This window comes from Nyctereutes procyonoides, unplaced genomic scaffold (genome assembly GCF_905146905.1).
Source record: "Nyctereutes procyonoides isolate TBG_1078 unplaced genomic scaffold, NYPRO_anot_genome, whole genome shotgun sequence".
Taxonomy (NCBI): domain Eukaryota; kingdom Metazoa; phylum Chordata; class Mammalia; order Carnivora; family Canidae; genus Nyctereutes; species Nyctereutes procyonoides.
The window spans coordinates 53,549,371-53,570,908 of NW_026575020.1; the positions used below are offsets into that span (position 1 = coordinate 53,549,371).

A 21,538-nucleotide genomic window follows, 5' to 3' on the forward strand; every position below is an offset into this window, starting at 1 on the left:
CTGGGCCTGGGGGCACTAAGCGGGTGGGGAAGAGAAGATGCCAGCACTGCAGCCAGCCTTGAGGCCGCTCCAGCGTCCCTGGGGCCCCAGGGCTTGTCACGGAGAGACCAGGCTGTCAGAAGCAGCCAGAAACAGGGACAGTCAAACCATCTGGAAGAGATGCCTTCTTGGCCTGAGAAGGCTGGAGTGACCCTGAAAACATGGGGGCCGTGGGGGCCTCTGATGGGGAGGACAGAGAGGCAGGGAAGGAAGCGCAGAGCTGGCTTCAGGCGCCGAAGACCAGGCTATTATTGTCCTGGGGCCGCCCCCCACCGAGCCGAGGCTAATCTGGACCCCGCTTCCGCTCCATCCTGGAGGCAGCCCCAGCCAGCCCCAGCCAGCCCCAGCCAGCGGGCTTTGAAGGAGGGAGGCGACTCAGGGGGCCTTTCCTGCCTCCCCTAGCAAGAGGGACTCGGGTCAGAACATTTTGTCCTGCTGCCGGAAGCTTCCAGGCTCCCAGGGGCTTGCATCCGGCCCGTGACCCTGACGGAGAGTGGTCTGGACCAGCAGACAGACAGACCAGACCCTCTGGAACCAGTGGAGGAAAAAGCTTTCCCAGGAGCCGTGGCCTGTTCCCAAAGAGGACTCCACGGTCGGGCTCTCTCTTTAAGAGAGAAGGAGGGGGGGATGCTCAAGGGGGGCTCAGGACAAAAGGCTTGTATTCAAAACCACGAGGAGGGGGCTCAGTGACAGGCAGTGAAGACAGCTCAGGACCAGCTCACCTGTCCTGGCCTCGAGCCTCTGCTCCCCCAGTGACAGGCCGGGGAGGCGGGTGGTCCTGGGCAAGAAGCTTCACGGCCCAGGCCACCCCCTGCTGACTGAAACGGGTAACACCTGGCCTGCTCATCCCGGGGCTTCTAGAAGGAGCAAGCGTATCACTGCCCGAGAAGCGCCTCTGGACACTACATATAGGTCCGGCCCCACGCGAGCGGGAAGCGGGGTCCTGACCATCACCGCCCCCCTGCCTTGCCCCACGGTCCAGCCTCCTAAGTGGCCTCCCTGCCTCCTTCCTGTCCCCTCCGTCAGCCTGTTTTCCGCACGGCAGGCAGAGAGAGCTTTTGAAATCATAAACCGGATCCCATCGCCCAACTGCTTACCCCCACCAGAGACTCCCGAGCGCACTGAGAACCCATCCTAGACTTCCTCCCAAGGCTCCTCCACCCTCCTTGGCCATTTCCTCTCAAGCAGCCTGGCTTTCTGCTCCTTTCACCCCCTCCGGCCGCCAGGCCTTTGCACCTGCGGCTCGCTCGGCCCGGAACCCCTCCTCCAGAGCTTTCCACGTTGGTCTCTTCGCAGTCAGGCCCCGGCGGTCAGCCCTCGGAGGCCTCTGCAGCCTGACCTGTCCAAGGCCCCCGTCCTTCGACTGCTCACACTCACCCCCACCTGAGGCCCATTCATCTAGATACGTGTTTATGACCTGTCCTGCTCCCTGGGGTGGGGGCCTCGACGGTGTCCGTCCAGCACAGTGCCGGTCCTTAGAAGGTGCTCAGGGAACATATGCAGAATGAACAAAGCCAGGGCCACATAAGACCGTCAGGTGGGAACAAGGCATGGGCAGAAACGGGCTGGCGGGCTACAAGATGTGGGGAGGACGGGGGACATCTGGAGGCTTTCTCCAGGCCCCTTTGGGGACAGCCTCTCTCTTCTGAGCACTCTCATGTAGGCCCTTCTTTTTGGGTTGTGCTCTCCCCGTCTGGAGGCCACAACACAGGCCCTGGGTGTCCAGCCCAGATATCTCAGCAGATAAGGCCGCTGCTCCTCCCCCACCCCCAGGAGCACAGGTGCAGGTGTCCACTGCCCCCCCCTCACCTGCTTGCTGGGTCTGGCCCCGGGTGGGGGTGCTCCGAGGCCCGTCCCCGGCGGCGTTGAAGGCTGCCACGCTGACCATGTAGGCAGTGTAGCCGGTCAGGTTCTTGAGCTTCACGCTGTTCTCGGCCAGGAAAAGCGTCTTCACCCGCTCCGTGACGTTGCGCCGCTGGGCTTCCCAGAAATAAATCTGTGGGCACAGCCAAGTGTGGGAGTGAGATGGAGACATTTGCCTTTCCCCCTGCCCCTGCCAGCCTCAGGGACCATCCACACACCCTGGACCGTGGGTGCGAGTCCCAGAGGTATGGAGGAGCTGGTTTAGAAACTCTTCCAGAGCTTTCCTTTTCACAGCTAATACTTTGGTCTCTGCTGGACTCACCCCCGGGAGAGCACAGACCCCACGTATCTGTTTGCCGCGGGGCCTGTAGGGTCTAGTTACTGGAGGAAGAAGCCAGTTCTGCTCTTCAGGAACCAGAGCCGGGGAGCTAAGAGCAGCAGCATCACCTGGGAGCTGGTTAGGGATGCAGAGCATCAGGCCCCCCCCTCCCCGACCTGCTGCAAAGCACCTGCTGGTGGTTGACAAGGCCCCTGGTGATTCACCTGTGCATGAATTCACCTGCAGGCCGGCGTGGGGCTGAACCCCAGGGCTGCATTCACGCACGCATGCACAAGGTGACTTCGCCAGGTGACTCCCCTGAGCCGTGGTTTCGTCGGCCGACCAGTGGGGCGATAGACGCCCCACTTTCCAGGACCGAGGTGAGAAGGAGCATAGTGGGTAAGGAGTGAGAAAGGCTTTAGTCCACCAGCTGCGCTCCTCGGGCTTCCAGTTACTCAAGCGCTGCTCAGGGGCAGCTCAGAAGCTCCTAGAAGCTCCAATTCTTCACTAGGGTCAGGAACTCCAGATGCGGTGAAGCCGCGAGCCGCACGCCCCGGGGACGATCAGCGAGTATTTGGCGCCACTTGCTGGCCGAGGAGGTTTCTGCACGCTACGGACCTCAAAAAATGCTAAAAAATACCAGGGTCCCCCGCCTGGCACCCAGAACCTCTCGTCGTCACCCAGAAATTCTTGCTTTTTCCTAACCCCGCCCACTTTTAATTTTTAAAAAGATTTTATTTATTTATTCATGAGCGATACAGAGAGAGGCAGGGACACAGGCAGAGGGAGAAGCAGGCTCCATGCAGGGAGCCCGACGGGACCCCGGGATAACGCCCTGAGCCTAAGGCTGATGGACGCCCAACCGCTGAGCCACCCAGGCGTCCCTAACCCCGCCCGATTTTTAAAAACAGATTCTTCTGATAGGAGTAAGTATCAGACAGCGAGTTGTGGGGTCGCTCTCCCCACAGGAAGCAATGTTCACAGCGACAGGTACACAACAGGGGACCAAGTTCCTGCAGGTTCTGGGGTGCAGGGGAAATGCCACGGGGAACGTCCGAGAGCTGGGGGGTGTCAGCACACGGGTGGTACTTGTTGAGAGCACATGGAGACAGTGGATGTAGGAAGAGCTGCAAGGTGAGCGGGGTGGGGGTGGCGGAGGGGGCATGCTCAGGGGCTGGGCGGAGGCTCGAACCACCGGTGAGGGACATGGAGAGGAGAAGGAGAGGGCATTTCTTTCTCCCCCCCCCCTTTTTTTTACAGGAGAGGGCATTTCTCAGACGAGAGAGAGGCCTGCTGTGTCAAATGGTGGTGCTGAGCTGGGTAGGGGGAGCCCTGCACCTGACTTCTAGAAAACACAGGAATCGGGCGGCCTGGGTGGCTCAGCGGTTTAGCGCTGCCTTCAGCCCAGGGCCTGATCCTGGAGGCCCAGGATCCAGTCCCACGTCAGGCTCCCTGCATGGAGCCTGCTTCTCCCTCTGCCTGTGTCTCTGCCTCTCTCTCTCTCTCTCTCTCTCTCTCTCTCTCTCTCTGTGTCTCTCATCAATAGTAATTAAAAAAAAACCCCAAACCCACAGGAATCACAGCAGCCTGGACAGAAAGGGGTCGGGGATGGAGTAGGGGTGCATGTGGGGCGGTGAGAAGCTCCCTGGAGCAGGTTCAAGACACAGCAGGAGGACGGAGATTGGCGGCGGTGGTCGTGGCGGGTCCAGAAGACGGTTTTTGAGGGTTTCTGCTGTAAAGGGACCAAGCAGAGAAAGGGCTGCCGGCTTGGACAAACATGAGGGGTCGGGGAAAGGCATTCCCAAGAGGAAATATATTTCAGAGGGGCTCTGTGCCCCTCAGGTGGGGAGAGGACGATGGTGCAGGAGAGAGGGGTCAGTGCCAGAGTCCTGTTCTGGGGTTGGGGGGAGGACTGGGGTCCAGGACCCCCCCACCGGCGCCACATGCAGACGCAGGGCACCCTGCTTGGAGTCAGCACTTGAGTTCGGGGCACCACCTGAATTCAGCAGACCTTTGTCGGGCGACCGCCGACCGGCCCTTATGCAGATGGCACCGAGGACTGAGCGCTGAGCCCGGTCCCCAAGGGGCACACGGCTGAGTGGCCGTGCACCCCAACAGTCCACTAGGATGCACATGCCGCAGTGGGGGGGGGGTTGACCTCTTGGCGAATCGGGCTCCCCGTGTGTCTCCAGCATCTAGCCTCATGCAGGCAGGAGCAGGTGTCGGAGCGAATCCCAGGCACCACCTGTATCTACCATTTCCATTCCCTGCCCTTCCAGCTTCCTCCTGTCAAGGCCAACTTCAGCCTCGCTTAGATCAGGGGCCACTGCCCGGGGCCACCACCACCACCGCTGCGAGCATCTCCTACCGCCCAGTCTCATTCACCGCTCCCCGTGCTCCCTCCCCTCCCCTCCCCTCCTCCATCCCAGCTGAGGCTCCTTCTGGAGATGAGATTTTCTGCACCGTCTCCCGGGTCCACAAGCCCTGCCCGCCTCCCGCCCCCACGGCTGCACGTCCGGCTCCTAAGACTGCCTTACCTTCTGCACGCACGCAGTCCCGGGCCCTCTCTCCTCCTCCAGGACTTCAGCTCCCACCCCCAGCTTCGGCTCCTTCTAGAATCGCCACATGCCCCCTCTTCCCCGGGATCATTATCAGCACATATGCAAGCTGTCATTTCTCCTGTCTCAAAACCCCCTCTGTTGTCTGGTTCATTTTCCCTTTAAGGCAAAACTCCTTAAAGGGCTTTGGGGGGGGGTGTCCCTGTACTCATTGCCTCCCCTCATTCTCTCTCGAATCCCTCCAGGCGGGCATTCCCCTGCCCCCAGCTCTGGTCGGAGTCACCTGGGAACTGGGTCTGGCTAATGCAATAATCCAGGCCTTGGCAAGCTTTCGGTAAAGGGCCGGGCAATCGGTACTTTGCGTTTCGCAGGCCACACACCTCTGTCGTACCTAAAAGCAGCGCGGCTGTGTTCCAATAAAACTTTATTTACGAGAACAAGTGGGGGGCCAGGTGGAGCCCTGGGCTCTAGGCTTCCTAGCTTTCATCTTGCGGGAGGTCTCAGTAGCGTGTGGTGCATCAGAGTCCTCCCTCCTCCGGGAAGCACGTTCTTTACGTAGGTTCTGAGACCTCGGGCACTTTTCCTGGTCCCGGGTCCCCAGTTTTCAATCTTCTTGTGTTTTCTCTCTATTCGTGTGTCATCTCTGGGCTTTCAGCATCATCTATATCCTGAGGCCTCCACAATTCACATCTCCAGCTGAGACCCCTTCTCTCTTGAACTCCAGACATGTATCCCCAGCTCTGCTGGGGGTCTCCCCCGGGCGTCCGACAGACGGACAGACGTCTCAAGCTGACCCCGGCTCTCCCCCACAAGCCTCCTCCTCCCGCCCTCTTTGGTCTTTTCCCGCCCTGTGTCTGCAAGCTCCAGCATCTACTTGCTTGTGAATTCTTGCCGCTTCTCCGCTCTCACTCACACTCCACATTCAATTCAGCAAGTTCCATCAGCCCCGCCGTTCGGATGGAGCCCGAGCACGCAGCTTCTCCCCGCTGCTGCCGCCTGGCCTAGGCCACCGCCACGCCGCACCTAGATGGTTCAGTCCCCTCTCCCCATTTCAGATTGCTCTCAGCACAGCAGCCGGAACAGCCCTTTAAAAACCCGAGTCACTTGTGGCCCTCCTTTGCCCCAAACCCTCCCTGGCTGTCCTCTCATTTTGGAGCGACTGTGTGATGCAGCAGCTCAGGTCACTGCCTGGACCTGTCTCCCATCATGCTGCTCCCCCACACACTCTGGGATGCATGGGACTCTGCTGAGCTTTGTAAACGCCAAGCACGCACCAACCCCAGGACCTTTGCTCTTCTTTCCCTCTTTCGGGAATGTTCTCCCAGAAGAACATGTGATTCTCACCCTGTTCTTCATTTTTTGCTCAAGTGTCAGCTTCCCACTAAATCCTTCCCATCGACCCTATTTAAAATTCCAACCCCCACCCCCCGCCCACCGGCCCCCAGCTTCCTTCTCTATCCTCTTAATCTGCTTCATTTCCCACCATCTGGAGGTGTGACTTGTTTTTGTACATTGTTCGTCTTCTTCCCAAAAATTCAAGCTCATGTTGCCTCTCTGTTCACTGCTTTGCTCCCAGACTGAGAAATACTGCTGTTACTTGGCACAAAATAACAGCTCAATAAACACGCGTCCCCGAGAGACCGGGCTGCACGGACGCGCCTGCCCGCGCACACGTCACAGCTCAGTCTGACCCAAGTCAAGCTCATCCGAGTTGTGCTCACGGGCTGGTGACGTCCACACATCATTAACGTCGATGCTAATCCATGTGGGTGCTAATGCACGTCCGGGATGCAGCAATTCTGGGTCCCCAGCTAATAACGGCCACCGGCTCCATGTTTCCCGAGCACGCAGACATCTGCCGTGTGGTACACGACGTCTGTGTGTCCACGTCTGTGGGCTGCACATTCGCTGGAGACTTCCACACCTCAACAGTCCGGTGGCTACCAAACTGTTGCAGGCCTCTCCCCAGTCCCTCCTCCTTTCCACGGGACGCATATGCTAGGGGTGCAATATTTAGCTTTGCCAGCTGGCCCTCCTGGGCGGGCCTGAGGGGTGTCACCCATCTTTAGAGCTTCCTTGGCAGGATGCCTCTCCTCCTGTCTCCTGCCTCATTCACCCCCGCCCCGTGGAAAGAGACTCCCATGTGGGTTTCTATCTTCAACTGGGGCCACCTATGCTTTTTTTTTTTTTTAAGATTTTATTTATTTATTCATGAGAGACACACAGAGAGAGGCAGAGGTAGAAGCAGGGTCCATGCAAGGACCCCGATGTGGGACTCGATCCTGGGTCTCCAGGATCACGCCCTGGGCTGAAGGCAGTGCTAAACCGCTGAGCCACCCAGCCTGCCTATACTAACAAGCCCCTTGCCTTCGGGGGAGCTGTTTCTGCCCGTGGAATGTGGGGGCCGAGCCACGTAAACCATGAGGCCCTGGAGGGTCTCTCACTCCCTCCCCTAACCACTGCACCAGGCTTCTCTCTGGAACAACCAGCCCCCACCAGGAATCAGAGAGGCGCTGGACACCGGCCCAGACACAGCAGCGGCTCCAACCGAGGACACGCGTTATTATTATTTGCCCACCGCCTCTTCCAGGGGCTGTGTTCGCTGGCTCCCCTCGGCCCTTCAGGGTGAGGCGTCCGGCTCTCTCTACCTGCTTCTGGCTGGACCACCGAACCTGGGCCTCAGTTTCCTCATCTGTACCATGGGTGTGAACCTTTACAATCTGCCTGCCTCGCAGGGCATTCGAGAGGATGAAGGATTTCTAAAGGGCTCTGAGCATACGGGAGATGGATTCTGTTACAACGAGTGACACCATCTAAGATCTGGAAATAATTTTAAGCAGAGGTTTCCACATCCTTAGCCAGGGGTCCCTTGCCGATGGGCCGAATCAATACTAGGGTTGGCGAAGTAACCACTTTGAGGGATCTTTTGCCGGCACTGGGAGTTGCGGCCTGGGGTGAGGGGGTGTTGCCCGAAGCAGGGCCTGGGCTTCTGGCATCCGAGCTCAGCCTGGGAGGATGCTGGAGGGCACGGCTGTAGTTTTGCATTGGCTGCACGACACTGCAGCGGGTTGGGTGCAACCAGCCGAGGGAGCAGGTGTAGACCTGCCGACCTCCCCCTCCTACCACCCGGGGGTCACTCCCACCCCTGGGCTGGCCCTGTGCCCCCCTGCACCCTCTTCTCTGCTGGAGCGCCCCGTACCTTGTAGCCCTGGATGTCTCCATTCTGGTTCTCCAGCGGTGGCGGCTCCCACGTCACATCCAGCTGCGTGGCCGTGGCGCCGTGGACAGCCACGTTACGGGGCGCCGCCGTGGGCACTGGAGGGGGTGAGAGGCCGGAAGTGAGCAGCACGAGTGGGCTTCAGGGAGGAGGTGGGTTGGGGCCCCTGAATCCCGTATGTCCCTTAGCTGGACTTCTGGGGTGGGAAGGGCCGGGGCTGGAAGGGCTGATGGGCTCACCTGCTTCCCCCACAAAGACCTCCTGTGGGGGGCTCGAGGGCCCCTCCCCCACGGCATTGTACACGCTCATCCGTATCTCATACCGCCGGTGTTTGTTCAGATCTGGGGGCGGGGTGGGGGGAGAAACAGAGAGGTCACCGTCCCTGCGGGGGACAGAGCCAGCACGGAGGGCGGAGGCTGTGCGGTGCACCCGTCATGCTAGTTCCTGCCTGAAGGTTCAGGAAAGAATAGGTGAGGAGTGGGGTGGCCGCGGGATGCTCCGCCTCCGCCTCCACCCTGGGCATCGGGACGCAGGATGCCGGTGGTGGCTTCCCGGCCGAGGGAGAGCGGACCAGGCGGCGCTGATGAGAAGACACTATTAGTACTTATGCAGGGACTGCTGTGAACCAACACTGTTCTCCAGGCACACGGGGTCACGGGCCATCCCCTCTCCCGCCTGTCCTGGGCACACCAGGTCACAGGTCACCCTTTCCCCCCATGGCAGATGCTTAAAGTTCCCAGAGCCCGTCCCCATCAGGCAGCTCTTCACACAGGAGGCTCAGCCTCAGGAAGGGGCTTATAAGATGTGAATTCTGGGCTACGAAACACTATGTTTCCATTAAATTTGGGGTCCTGGGTAAAGGTGCCTGGACGGAAGCTGGAGACGAGGGCAGCTGCAGGAACACGGCTGGGAAACCCTAGATGGGAGTCGCCATCCCTGCTGGGGGTGGGGGAGGCTCGAAGGTTCTCTCCCCGCTCTCCCTGGCCCCCTGCCCTCTCCCCTTCCTTGGGGGAGGGGGTTTACCTTGCACCTGGAATGTGGGTGGGGAGTCACCCTAATTTAACTGGCCATACACCCCGTGATGAAGGAAGGGGACGAGGCGACACAGTCTCAGCTCTGCTTCGTCCAGAGAATGGGGCCCCTCTCCCAAGCTCTGGGCCTCAGGGAGAACCATGGACTGTAGAAGGAAGCGGGGCGGCCCAGGCGTCCATCAGGAACGTTCCCAGGTCCCTGGGGGGACGGTGTGGGGGGGTCTGCTCGCTCCGGAGGTGGGGGCCGGCCTGGAGCACAGAGCTGTGCAGCCAAGCGCCTTCGACGGGATGAGGTGGGTGGCGGCGACCTGGACGTCCGCCCTTCCAACCAGCAGGCCAAGGGCTCCCACCCCGGACCCACCCCACGGAGCACCGGCCCGGAGCTGTTCCCACTCCCATCCTGCCCCCGAGGGAGGCGCATTTCCCAGGCAGGACCCCCTAGGTCTGTGCACGTAGCCGGAGAGCCCATCCTTCCAGCAGCCTGGGCTCGGGTGTCCTCAGAGGCCCCGCTCCCCATCCCTGGAAGGCCTGGGCCCCACGTGGGCCGCCGTGCAGGGAGACTTACTGTCCAGCTCGTACTGTGTGAGGCTGGGCCGGCTCAGGTTCCGCACGGCGTACATGGCTACGGGGTGGGCGGCGGGGGGCCGGAGGAAGACAGCAGACACAGAGGTTAGTACACGCACCCCGCTGCGCAGAGACCCCGAGGAGGGGGGCGGGACGGGGGAGGCACCCGGCAGCACACGTGCACACAGACGGGGGGGCGGGGTGCCTGGCGGTGAGTGAGGGGCCCTGGGCAGGAGCGCGAGACAGTGAGCACGAGCCTGGGGGACACGGGGCACCCCAAGCCCCTAGGAGCCCAGCACCCCCTCGAGGGCCACTCTGGGGGACCCTCGGTCCCCAGTCGCTCCCTCGTCTGAGCCGGGACTCCGCAGCACCACCCTGACATTGTCGTGGGGGTTATTTCCTCCCCTGGACCAGCAACCATCTCACTACCGGGGCCGAGGGCTGCATCATCACAGGCAAATGACATCACGACCACAAGCACGTGTTTTCAAAATATAAAAAAATAGCGCCAGCCATTGGGTCAGCTACATCCAATTTTTTTCTACGAATATTCCTTTGCTACGCGTTCAGCGGTTTTGTTGTCTGCTAATACTCGCTGGAAGCCGAGGCACAAAAGGTTTAAGAGAATCCTGGGAGAGCACCTCACCTGCTCTTCGGCTCCCACCTGCCTGGGGACCCAAATCCCCCCCGGGCTCCTCTCTCTTGCCCGCTCCCTGCCCCACCCCCGTGAACCAGTCACGGAGCCCGAGGCACAGCATCGCCCATCCTGGGCCTCAGGTCCATCTCGAGCCTCTGCCTGGTCCCCAGCGAGCGAGTGCGGGAGCCTCCATCCGGCACCCCTGCCTCTGGTCCTCGACGGCCAGCATCGCCCTCCTGCCCTAAAGGGCGACCACGTCATTCCCGGGCTGGGACTCTCCCTGGGATCCCCCCCCACCCAGCGCTGGGCTCTTTCCTTCCCACTCCTGCCCCTGATGACCCCGGGGACAGAACAGTGACCTCCAAGCAGCAGGTCCCTGGGGTGAGCAGGCTCGGCTCTTGGTCTTTTCCACCTCAGGCCCTTTGCCGGGCTTTCCCCTTAGCTCTGGATGGGCTGACTCAGGATCAGCCCTCAGGGTCAGTGCCAAGGCCATGTCCTCCGAGGCTGTCATGCAACCGTCCTAGACATTTACGTCTTGAGCACTCCTTGAGCCCGTGAGCTCTGGGAGGACAGGGGTTGTCTCTCCTGTTCACTGGTGTGCCCCAGGGTCCGGGGGCATGCAGAAGGTGCTCGATAAACACCCAGTGAGTCAACGGGACCAGGGGGTGGAGGGGAGGGGTGCACTTGGGGGGCGAGCAGAGGGTTTCAGGGCACGGTGACTCCAGGAAGCTGAGCTGCAGGGCAGGGAGGGAAGTGTCCCCTGAAGTGTCCCACCCCACTGTCCCCTGAGCCCCCGCCGCTGCCACTCACAGGTCAGCTCGGCCCACTTGGCTCCCGGGTTGTTGATGCCGCGCAGCGTGAAGCCCCTCAGCCCCTCGTAGAGCAGCTCCCGGTACCGGATCCGGAAGCCCAGGAGGATGCCGTTTATCTTGTCCTCTGCAGGTGGCTGCAGGGAAGGGAGCAGGGGGCGGTGATGGGGAGGAGCAGGGACACGGAGGCTCACCCGCCTCCACGCTGCCCTCCCTGCTCCTGTGACCACAGGGCAGAGCCTGAGCGTCCACCAGGGAAAGGAATCAAAATGACACCGAGCGTTCTTGATTTACGAAGCGTTTCCAAGGGGGTGATTTCATCTCTGCAACGTTCCCCGTGAGGCAGGGAAGGACTGGGAGCACCAGGCCGTTCCCATTCCCAGAACGGGAAGGTGAGGCTCAGAGAGGGTAAGGAACGTGCCCCGGGGCGCACAGCCCACCCTGTGTGTGTGATCACCTGGGTGCACGGTCCCCCCCTCTGCCTTTTACCATTTTCTCTTGTGCTTTCTGCTCCGAGGTGGAGAAATCGGCTTTCGGGGAAGGTGGAAGCTACTTTTTATGATCCCTCTTTTTAAAATCTTGCTGCAATGGTTCAGCCTTTTATTAGCTCCTTAACTGTCTCCCTGGCTGCTGCTGGAGCCTCCCTGGCCCCTGGGTCTCTGCGGCCCTCGTCCTGGCTTCTAGCTGCACAAAGTCACTGTCACTTGAGGGACTGTCGTCCTGCAGTGAGGTCTCGGGCTGGGGAGGGGCCCTGGGCCCCTTCTTGTCTCCTCCCTAAGGGGTCTCCCGTTGGGGGGGGGTGCAGGTGGACAAACATTGACGCCTGCCCCTCTGATTCCCAAAAGCGGAGACAAGGGTTTGCTGCTCTGGGGCCTCCATGGGTGACCTGCTGGGTCCGGAGGCTGGAGGGTCCCGCAGGCACTGACGGGCAACCTGGTCTCAGATGCATCAGGCGGGCTTCCTCAGGCCACGGCAGGACCACGGGGGAGAGGAGTGGAGGGAGGGGTCCTCTGCACCTGGACAGCGTGTTCCCGCTGTATACCGGTGTTTGCTTTCTTTACTAGGAATCCCTTCACTGACGGTGGGCCAGGATTCATGGGGACTTGGGGGGCCCTGAGAGCCCCACACACTTTTCTATCCCAGACCCGGAGGCATTAAGCCTGACCCTGCCACTTCCTAGCTGTGTGACCAGGGCCTTTTGAGTCACGTCCCTGAGAACCCAGCCCTCATCTGCAGGAGGGGATGGTAGGGGTGCCTGCCCGAGAGGACCATCTGGAGAGCGGAACAACAGGCCTGTCTGTGCATGTGCGTCTAATATCCGAGCCTTGCTGGGGGCTGTTGCCTTTCTGGTCCAGGCACAGAGTGGGTCTGAGTCCTCCTGGGACACAGGCCCCTCCCGGCCTGCTGGCTGCTGGGCCATACCTGCCATCGGATCAGCACGGAGGTGGTGGTGTGGGGTGTCACGGACACAATGGTGGGCGCTTCATCGGGGGCTGGGGAGAGAGAGAGAGAGAGAGAGACAAGTGAGCTCTGGGGGCTGGAGCTTAGGCTCCCTGGGAAGCTGCAGGGACCAGATCCTTCTGCAAGTGTGCAGCCCTGACCCCAGTCGGGGGGCCCACAAGCCCAGAGCCCCCTCCTCTTTGTCCCTGGACCCCAAGTTTCTTGTGCTGCTAAGCCCCCCCCCCCCGCCTCAGTAGCCCCTTCACTGGTTTTCTGGGGTTGACCACAAGCTTGGGGACTTCAGAGAAGGAACATATTAGGCTGCTGGGCGTGGCATGCCCGAGCCCACGGCAAAGGCGCCTGTGGCCCAATCCTCCCTGGCAGTCTGCCCTGGGAGCCAGACACAGGGCCCAGCAGGCCCCCCGCCCCTCCCACCGCTGGGGCCCCTCCCCTCAGAAGAGAATGCCCGGTGCCCAGGGAGTGCCGGTGGGCCAAGAGAAAGAGATCTGAGGGTGGGGGGCACTGACCGGCCTGCAGAGTGGTCAGCGGCTCCGACTCTTCACTGAACTCGCTGTCCCCAATGTCATTGGTGGCCTTCACTCGGAACTTGTAGGACGTGAAAGGCTTGAGCCTATGGGGGGCCATGGGGTTCGATGAACAGAGGCATCCCCTAATGCCTCCACCCTGGCATCTCTGCTTGGAGACTGGGGAAAGGGCAGAGGGTGCTGATCCCTTACACAGACGGGAACGTCAAGGCTCAAAGAGAAGGCATGTTCCAGCGGGTCCACGGGGCCCAGGCCCTACAGCCCTGACCTCAGCCTGGGGGTGGCCTTCAGCCCTGCTTATAAGCCGGGGCGGGGGGGGGCCCAGGCAGCACCTGTCTACCCATCTCCAACCTCGCAGGGGCAAGCTGCTCCGACTCCACCCATAACTCTCCCTCTGAGCAAACTCCTTCCCCCCCCTAGAAATGCCATCCCTTTCTAGAATTTACTAAATTTAGGAAGGGTCAAGCTGCTCAAGAGTTAACCAGCACTTCATCTCTGTAAGTCTCGTTCCTCTCCAGGCAAATGCCTTCCTCTTTGATGTATTGGGGGTGGGGGGTGGGGGCGAGGAGGAAAGTATTGCTCAAAACTCTTGGTCACGTCAACCCGAATATAAAAAATATGACCCACTAGGAATTAAATTGAAGCCAGAATTTCTCAAGCAAACTCCACTCTCCTATTACAGACGGAGAGGGGATGCTGTCTGGCCGGGAGGAATTGCTAATGAAGGATGGGGAGCCCTTGCTGAGGCGGCTTCTGGGCTCCAGAAATAGAGAATTAAGAGGCAGCCCTAACAGGGCTCCAGAGAGCAGGGAGGGAGGCGGGGTCCTGGGGGTGTGGGCTGTAGAAGACAATTGGGGGTGGGCAGGCTCCAGGTGTGAGCTCAGGGGCCCCCCACTCCCTACCCCCACCCCCCGGGAACCCCGCTGGTGCTGTATGGGCTGGCAGGGGCAGAGATGCTGGCGGACCCAGGCCTCACCTGTCCACCATGAAAGCAGAGGCGTTGTGGCTCACGGAGGCCGAGTGCAGCGCCCACCTGCCGCCGGGCAGCTCGCGGGTCTGGACGGTGTAGTAGCGCACGGGGGACAGCCCGTCACTCCCTGGCTCCCAGGACAGCAGCACGCTGCGCGCCTTCACGTCCTCCTGCTGCACCACCGGCTTGCTGGGGGGCTGTGGGCGGTCTGGGAGGGGCGGAGGGGGATGGGGCAGGGGAGTCAGCGATGCAGGGGGCGGGGGGCGAGCCTCTTCAAGGAAGAGAAGGAGGCGCTCCGGGGTCAGGCCCGGTGCCCGCTGCTCCATCTCTTTCCATGCACGCAGGTCCCAACAGCCAGCACCTGCGGTGGCTCCCGTCCTCGGGCCATTAGAGGCCCAGGTGCCGGGGAGTTTACATCTCCTGAGGGCAGCCCGACCAGGGACTGGCGGTGACGAGGTCCGAACACCCAGCTCTTTGGTCCCACCTGCCCCAGAGCCGAGATGAGGCCTGTGCTGTCCCTGACCGAGTGGGACTGAGTCCATGCTTCCCGGTGGGGCTCTGCTGGACTAGGCCTCCTCGCAGCCCCAGGCCCTCCTGCAGGGGTTCCCAGCCTCAGCGCTCTGGCACTTGGGGTGGAGGATTGTATGTTATGGGGCTGTCCCGTGCGCTGCAGGGTACGTAGCAGCGCCCGCTAGATGCCAGTAGTAGCTTCTTCTTAGTTGCGACAACTATCTCCAGACATTGCCCAATGTTCCCCGGGGGGCACAGCAGCTCCTGGCGGAGATGACTGTCCTACTGGTTTTTCCTGGGGACACAGTCTAACGAACTACTTTCGCAGGAATCGGGGTCTCAGCCTGCATCAGGGGAGCCCGACCTCTGCTGAGGCAGCAGCTCAGGGCAGCAGGCCAATGGCACCCAATGGACACCATCTTCCCCAAGGGGAGGGGAGAGGGGAAGGAAGCTGACCCTACATCCGAGATTTCAGCCCACTTTGCCCTCCAGGTGAGGAGAGTCGGCTCTGACCTGGCAGATCCCGTCACCCACTAGGACAGGATGGGAGCGCCCCGGTTGGCTGGGACCCTCCCTGCCTCCCCGGCCTCCCTAGCCCCAGTGGGCAGTCACCTCTCTTCTCAGTGGTCACCACCAAGGCCTCGGCGGCCTCCCCCCAGCCCTTGCGGGTCTGGGCCGTGATGCGGAACAGGTAGACGGACTCGGGCTTGAGGCCGGTGGCCGTGTACTGGCGCGCGCTGGGGGCAAGCACCTCCACCGTGGCGGCGTTGGCCGTGGAGGCATTGAGCCGGTGCGTGACCTGGTACGCTGTGGGAAGGAAGGACACGGGCCGTGCTGGGAAGCAGGCCAGCAGCCCCCAGGGCCCCGGGATGGGGTCGTTCCTTCCTTGGCCACCACAGCATCTGCCCTTGGGCTACCCTGGCTGCTGTTGAAGCCTTTTGCTCATCGTGACTGCGGGGGGCACTCTATAGACAGAGTCTGGGACCCCGATGGCAGCCTCAGGTGAGGGGAACAGAGGCTCAGAGGGGCCAGACCACCTGCCAGGAAGTGACCGAGCTCCAATTCCAACCCGGGTCTTTCTAAGCCCTTCTGGGTCTCCACTCCCCGTTCCAAGGTGCAGGTGCGGCATTCCTCTGGGGCAGGCCCTGCGGGATGCCGGCCCTGAGGGCCGCACGCCAGGCACAGGGAGCCCGAGCCACCCTTTCACGGGGGAGGGGGCTGAGGCTGTGGGGGATCCGGCTTGCTCGCGTTCACACCGCTGCCGACTTCAACCCCGTGAGCCTGCCCCCGAGGGGGGCCGCGTGTATGTCCGTTACTGGATGATCCTTGAATATGAAATGATGCTTCTGATCAGCAGCCTCCCCACCTCTGTGCTTTAGGTCGGACGGGCTGCACCGAGCCGGCCAGCGCGCCCTCACCTGGCCACGCTGAGGAACGGCCGCCGAGGTTTACCAGATGGCCAGTCTTGGCGGGCACATGCAGTGTTCAAGGGACACGCAGCTAATGGATCGTCTTTGAGGAACCTGAACCTGGAGGGTCAGGAGGGCCCTGCCTTCCAAACGCGATTTCTACTGGGAGAAATCAGCCTCAAAATTCTTCTGGAGGAGATGTGGACACTTGCTGAGCTGCCTTGACACCTTATGCCTCCTCCTTCTACCTGCAGCTGGGAGCACCGGAGAGGGTAGGAGGGGCTTACCAAGAATGATGCCGTTGGGGGCAGCGGGGGGCTGCCAGATAAGTCGCACGGATGTGGTCCTCACCTCTGGGAACAGGATGCCCATGGGCGGTCCCGGGACTGGAGGGGACAAAGGAGAAGCAGGTGACAGTGTAGCCGTTGCTCGGCCCCCATGCCCACACCTGGTCCAGCTCTGGGGGAGCAGATGGGCAGGGCAGCAGGAGAAGGGCACACTCAGCTCAGTGAACTTCTGTGGGTTGCTGCTCCGTGCCTGGCTCTGGGATTCAACGCGGGACACCAAGATGCTATCGGTGAGGTTACTACCCTCAAAAACAGGCATTATTTGGCAGGAACCAGAAGGGACCAGGCTCCACTTTCCTTTAGCTCCGTGTCCGTGTATGTGGGTACATGTATGTGCGTGCACGGCTGCCCTCAGAACTGGGCGAGGCGGCCTCGTTCTGGGTCTGTGCTCTAGGAGGCTCCACTCTGACTTCCTTCCACCCGTAGGGTGAGGCAGCTGTGGGGCCCACCCTGAGCCCGGACCACTCCTTTTCCAGGGTCTGCACGGGCCCGTTGCCCAGGCCCACCCTCCAGATTTGCACCTCTGGACCGAGGGATGGCCCCGTGGGAACCGGGGTGGGGAGCTGTCTGGGGCATGTGGACGGAGGCTAAATACCACGTGCCGGAGGAGAGAATGGGAAGGGAACAGGGCGGACCAGGGGGGACGGCTGGGGGCGGCCAACTCCTCCCATGTTGCCTCATCCCAACAGAGAATTCTAAAAACTCTGAGATTTCTAAACCTGAACTTGGCCTTCCAGGTCAAGGCAGGAGGATAAAACATATTGAATTTCACAGGCCATTAGCTTGATTTATGACTTTAGAATACGTGGCCATATGGTGTTTGGGCTTCCTTTTGCGCTCCTGTCTGGACCCCAGAAATGTTTGGGGTGGGCGGTCAGAGCATATGTGTGGGGAGAGGGGAGGGAGCAAAGGGCCTGTCGGTCAGCCTTTGATGGAAAGTTCTGCCGCAGGGATGAAGGCCTGGAGCCCCGTGGGGATTGCTCCTTTGCAAACAGGACCAGGAGGCTCTTGTCCAGGAAAAATCAAGCCTTTTCCTTGCATGGAGCTTTACTGAAAGCAAACCTGCCCCAGGCTAAATACAAATCAAAACCGGGTGCAAAGTCTCTATTCTGTGCCCTTGTCCCGGAGAATATGCCAGAGACCGAATGGGATGTCAAACTGTCCTTGCATTGCTTCTGCTTCCTCAGGCATGCACAGTCTGGAATTTGAGTCCCCTCGCAGCACGCTGCTGGGTGCCCCTCAGTGACCTACCTGCCTCCCACAGGAAAGGCCTGATGCCACGGTTCCCGATGGGGCAAAGCGTGACCCCAGAGGGGCAGGGCCGGGCAGCAAGAGGAAGGGGAGTTCCCAGCCTCCCCAGGCGCATGGAGATTCCAACTCACCATCATCCAGCGTCCGCTCCAGGATGGGCGGGTGGCTGGGGCTGCCGTCCCCGATGCGTGTGAAGGCCAGCACCTGGACCTCGTAGAGCACGTACTTGCCCAAGCCTGTGAGCTGGGCGCTGCGCGACGAGTTCCCTTCCACCAGCCAGAACCGGGGCTGGGAATCCGAGTCCTTCTCCTTATACATCACCTGCCAGAGCACAGTGCGGGGGTGAGGGCCATGGGGCTGGGGCTTGCCTGCCCCACTCCCAGGAGCTAAGCAGGTGGGAATATTGCTGGTGGACCCCGGGCTCCTTGGAGTGGCTTGGCCCCATATCCACCCCATGGGATATGGTGAAGCTGGGGCTCTGGGAGAGCCGGAAACACAAAGATGCACCGGGCCATGGGTCTGGAAGCTTCCTTAGAGAGCATTCGGCTAGGAAAACAGGCTTGGAACAGGGACACGACTTGCCCAGGGTCACACAGTCAGTAGGGGCAGAGCCAGGACATCAAGCCACATCTCCCAACCTGTGGGCCAGGCCTAAACCCTGCGGCTAGGTGCAGCTTTGGGAGCAGTTCTAGAAGGTAAAGGGCCAGCAAGGCTGGGGCAGCCAGCGTGGCCTCCTGGGGGCTGCGAGGGTATTGGGGGGTGAGGAAGCTTCCGCAAGGACCTGGGCCTCCCTGGAAGCCTCCCAGCCCCAAGGGAGGATTCCTTGGCTGCCAGGCTGCCCAGAGGCCAGATGCTGGGATCTCCGGGGTGTCCACCCCAGAAGGCGGAGACGTGCCCCCACCCTCTGCCGGGCACCCTGGCTGGTGAAGCGGGTGACCTTGCCTCCAGGGCTCACCTTGTAGCCCAGCACGAGCCCGTTGCGGTCGGCCTCAGGGATCTCATTCCAGCGCACCAGCATGCTGCTGGACGTGGTGGCCAGCGCAGACACGTTGGTGGGGCCGGAGGACGGGACTGCATGAGAAAGGGAGCAGAGAGAAGGTGCTCAGGACCCAGTGGGCCCCATGGGGGAAGGAGCTGTGACGCCCAGTCCCCAAAGTAGCAAATCATCCTGCAGGGATTCCTGGTGGCTCTGGAGCATCGTGGGTGCTGCTTCTGGTCTCAGATTCGCCTCTTTGTTATCCTCTGCTCGGGCCAGTGTGCACAGCAGTGGGGGTGGGGAGGGGCCAGGACGGGGAGGGACGTCCTGTATTCGTTTCTTTATTTTTAAAGATTTTATTTATTTATTCATGAGATACAGAGAGAGAGAGAGGCAGAGACACAGGTAGAGGGAGAAGCAGGCTCCCTGTGGGGAGCCCGATGTGGGACTCGATCCCAGGACCCCAGGATCACAACCTGAGCCGAAGGCAGATGCTCAACCACTGAGCCACCCGGACGCCCCAGGGACGTGTTTTAAAAGGTGCCAGGAAAAAGCCTCAGAGTGGCGAACCACACGAGGGCAGCCTAAAGGCTGGGGGCTCATATTCTGTGGTGACCCCTTGCCAGGGTCCTGTGAGCTTGCTGGTTCTGCTTCTAGAATGTTCTGAGAGCTGATCTGACCTCCCCAACTCCAGTTCTTTCAGGCACGACTGGGTGTCAGGGTTAAAGGTGAGGCCACAGAGACGTGGGCAGTTTGCAGGTAAAGGCTGCCTGGCTAACTCGCAGGGGTGGAGGTCCCCCCAGTCCCCGGATTCGGGGAGCAGTGGGAAGATGCTGGGACACACGGCAACAGGTAGGACGCTCTTCTGGGGTGTTGAGCGCAAACAGGACAGTGAGCCTGGGATAGTCTGAACCACAGCTCCAGCCTCTGAGCCCCCGGAAGGCCCCGAGGGCAGAGGGACAGAGGTGGGGGTCCCTCCCCGCCCCACAGGCTGCAGGGAACCGGGGTGGCTGGTGCAAAGGCGTCAGTACCTGACTCCCGGGTCCTGCCCATCACCGTCTGGCTCCAGGGCCCGCTCCCGATGGCGTTGAAGGCCTGGACCTGGACGCGGTACTCCGTCCATTCCTCCAGGTCTTCGATGGTGTACTCACGCTCCACGCGGTCCTGGACCACGTGGCTCAGCGTCTTGCCGTGGCCGTCTGCCCGGCTGTATTTGATCTTGTAGCCCACCGACTCGGGGTTCCCGTTGTATTCCATCTCCGGGAGGGGCTGCGGGAGGGCAGGGCGGCAGAGCTGCCGTGAGGCCGGGCCCACCCGGCGTGTGGGGCTTCATCTGGCCCGTGCACCCTCTTCCAGGGAGCCCTACAGGATTATCACACCCACCGTCCAACCTGTCAGTGCCCAGGTGAGGCTAAGCCCAGGGGCGGCTTAGGCTGTGTGAGCCTGTGTTTCTGGAGGCTTCCCCCCTGCCCCCTTCCCATCTCCCTGCCTGTCTCTGCCATGCCCCAAAGAGAGGCAGCGTCCGTTCTGTGTTGGGCACCTGGCACTCGCCACCCTGCCAGGGCAGTCAGCTGGAGTCCAGCACAGACCTCTGGCCTGGGCTGTCTCTACCACCTCGCTCCTCGCCGAGGCTGCCAACACACGTCTCTCACTGCCTCTAACACGCCTGCTCTCAGCTCACGCCCGCCCTCGGAGAGCAAGCGTCGGCGCACGGCATCTCGGGCATGGATGGAGCACCAGTCCTTCCTTTAGCGGGCCTGAATCTCTCCCGCCGCATGCTCAGCCTCCTCCTTCGGGGCAGTTTCAGCCCAGGGGAAAGACCGACTCCTCTCCTCCGCTGGTGGGGCCGTGGCTGCTGGCTCAAGGTCCTTCGGATGAACCTGGGCAGTGCTGACAGGCAGCGGAGGTGTGTGCATGTGGGGGGCACCTGCGAGCTGAGCACCCAGCCTTCAGATTCTCTCCGAAGGTGGCAGAGGTGGAGCTGGGCATCCCTGGCCCTCACCTCCCTGCCATTCTGCTTCCCCAGGAGCTCCCCACGTTCCTGGGCCTCTGCCTCGCTCCCTGCATGCTCCCTGCCTCCTGCCAGCCCCGGCTCCTACTGACACTTAGTGAAGCCGACCAGAGACCATTAAGGCAGCAATCGATGGGCCTGGAGCTCACGCTTCCTTACCTGCGAGGGAAAGGTAACGGGCCGTGTACCATTAGCCGTGACTGGAGGAGGTGCCTGGGGCCCTGCGCGGTGCACCAATTGCCTTTTTATTCCTTCTCCAGGCCCCCTGGGCATCAGCCTCTAGTCTTTTAGTGCTTGGAAACCTTCAAGTGAGCTGGAGGGGGAAGGCAGGGAGCCGGCCCGGAGTGGGGCAGGGCCTAGGAGGGAAGGGGCCGAACGAGCAGTAGTGGGGCTGCCCATGCCCAGGAGGGCCTGCCCGTGGCTCGAGGGTCCGCCGGCCCCCTGGGAGGGGAATCATAATGACTAACTACCCTTTGTCCGGGGCTGATGGTGCCATGAGCTCCTTCTCGCAGCATCCACCTGAGTGAAAAGGAGTAGTGGCTTTCTGGTGGATCCCACGGCATGGTGTTCTGCAAACTTGTGTTTTGTGCAAGTGGTAAGAGGTCTCAGGTGGAGACAAAACAGAGTCAGGGGGCCAGACTGGTCAGTGGAGCGGGGTCAGGCAGGCTCTCCCCAGTGCTCTCGCAGGAGAGGAGCCAGGCTGCGTGGGCCTGTTCCCCACATTCGTTTGTCTCAGAATTCCTGTGTGCCCCTCGCGCCTCCGGGATCGCTGCTTTGTGGGGCTGCAGTCAGGAAAACGCTGTCCTGGGGGAATGGTGTCGGGGAGAAAGATTCTCTCCCGATCCACAGAAGGTGGGGTGGCGGTGTATTCGGTGCTTAAGGCTGTGGGTTCCGGGGGGCCGGGCTCCCTGGGCTGGGAAACCGAGCCTTGCTATTAACTAGAGGAGGTGGGAGGATGTTGGCGGGGCCGGTGGGTGGGACTTGGGCCAGTGATTTGACTGCTCACTGCCTCAGTTTCCCCATCTGGAGAGTAGGGGCCAGG

At 61.4% G+C, this 21,538-nt stretch overlaps 1 protein-coding gene across 2 annotated transcripts in view; it reads right to left on the reverse strand.

Annotated features, from left to right (window-relative positions):
* Positions 1–21,538, reverse strand: part of SDK2 (sidekick cell adhesion molecule 2) — a 256,028-nt gene that overhangs the window by 26,420 nt on the left and 208,070 nt on the right. Inside the window, exons 25-37 of one of the 2 annotated variants that reach the window (XM_055332138.1) lie at positions 19,517–19,754; positions 18,465–18,580; positions 17,641–17,830; positions 16,199–16,297; positions 15,115–15,309; positions 13,999–14,200; positions 13,005–13,108; positions 12,460–12,530; positions 11,039–11,174; positions 9,593–9,649; positions 8,236–8,337; positions 7,979–8,094; positions 1,849–2,035 (exon numbers count right to left, since the gene is read on the reverse strand). In XM_055332138.1, the coding sequence (XP_055188113.1) occupies positions 1,849–2,035; positions 7,979–8,094; positions 8,236–8,337; positions 9,593–9,649; positions 11,039–11,174; positions 12,460–12,530; positions 13,005–13,108; positions 13,999–14,200; positions 15,115–15,309; positions 16,199–16,297; positions 17,641–17,830; positions 18,465–18,580; positions 19,517–19,754 (1,813 nt within the window). The remainder of the gene's footprint in view (positions 1–1,848; positions 2,036–7,978; positions 8,095–8,235; positions 8,338–9,592; positions 9,650–11,038; positions 11,175–12,459; positions 12,531–13,004; positions 13,109–13,998; positions 14,201–15,114; positions 15,310–16,198; positions 16,298–17,640; positions 17,831–18,464; positions 18,581–19,516; positions 19,755–21,538) is intronic. The other variant, XM_055332148.1, reaches the window with a different exon arrangement.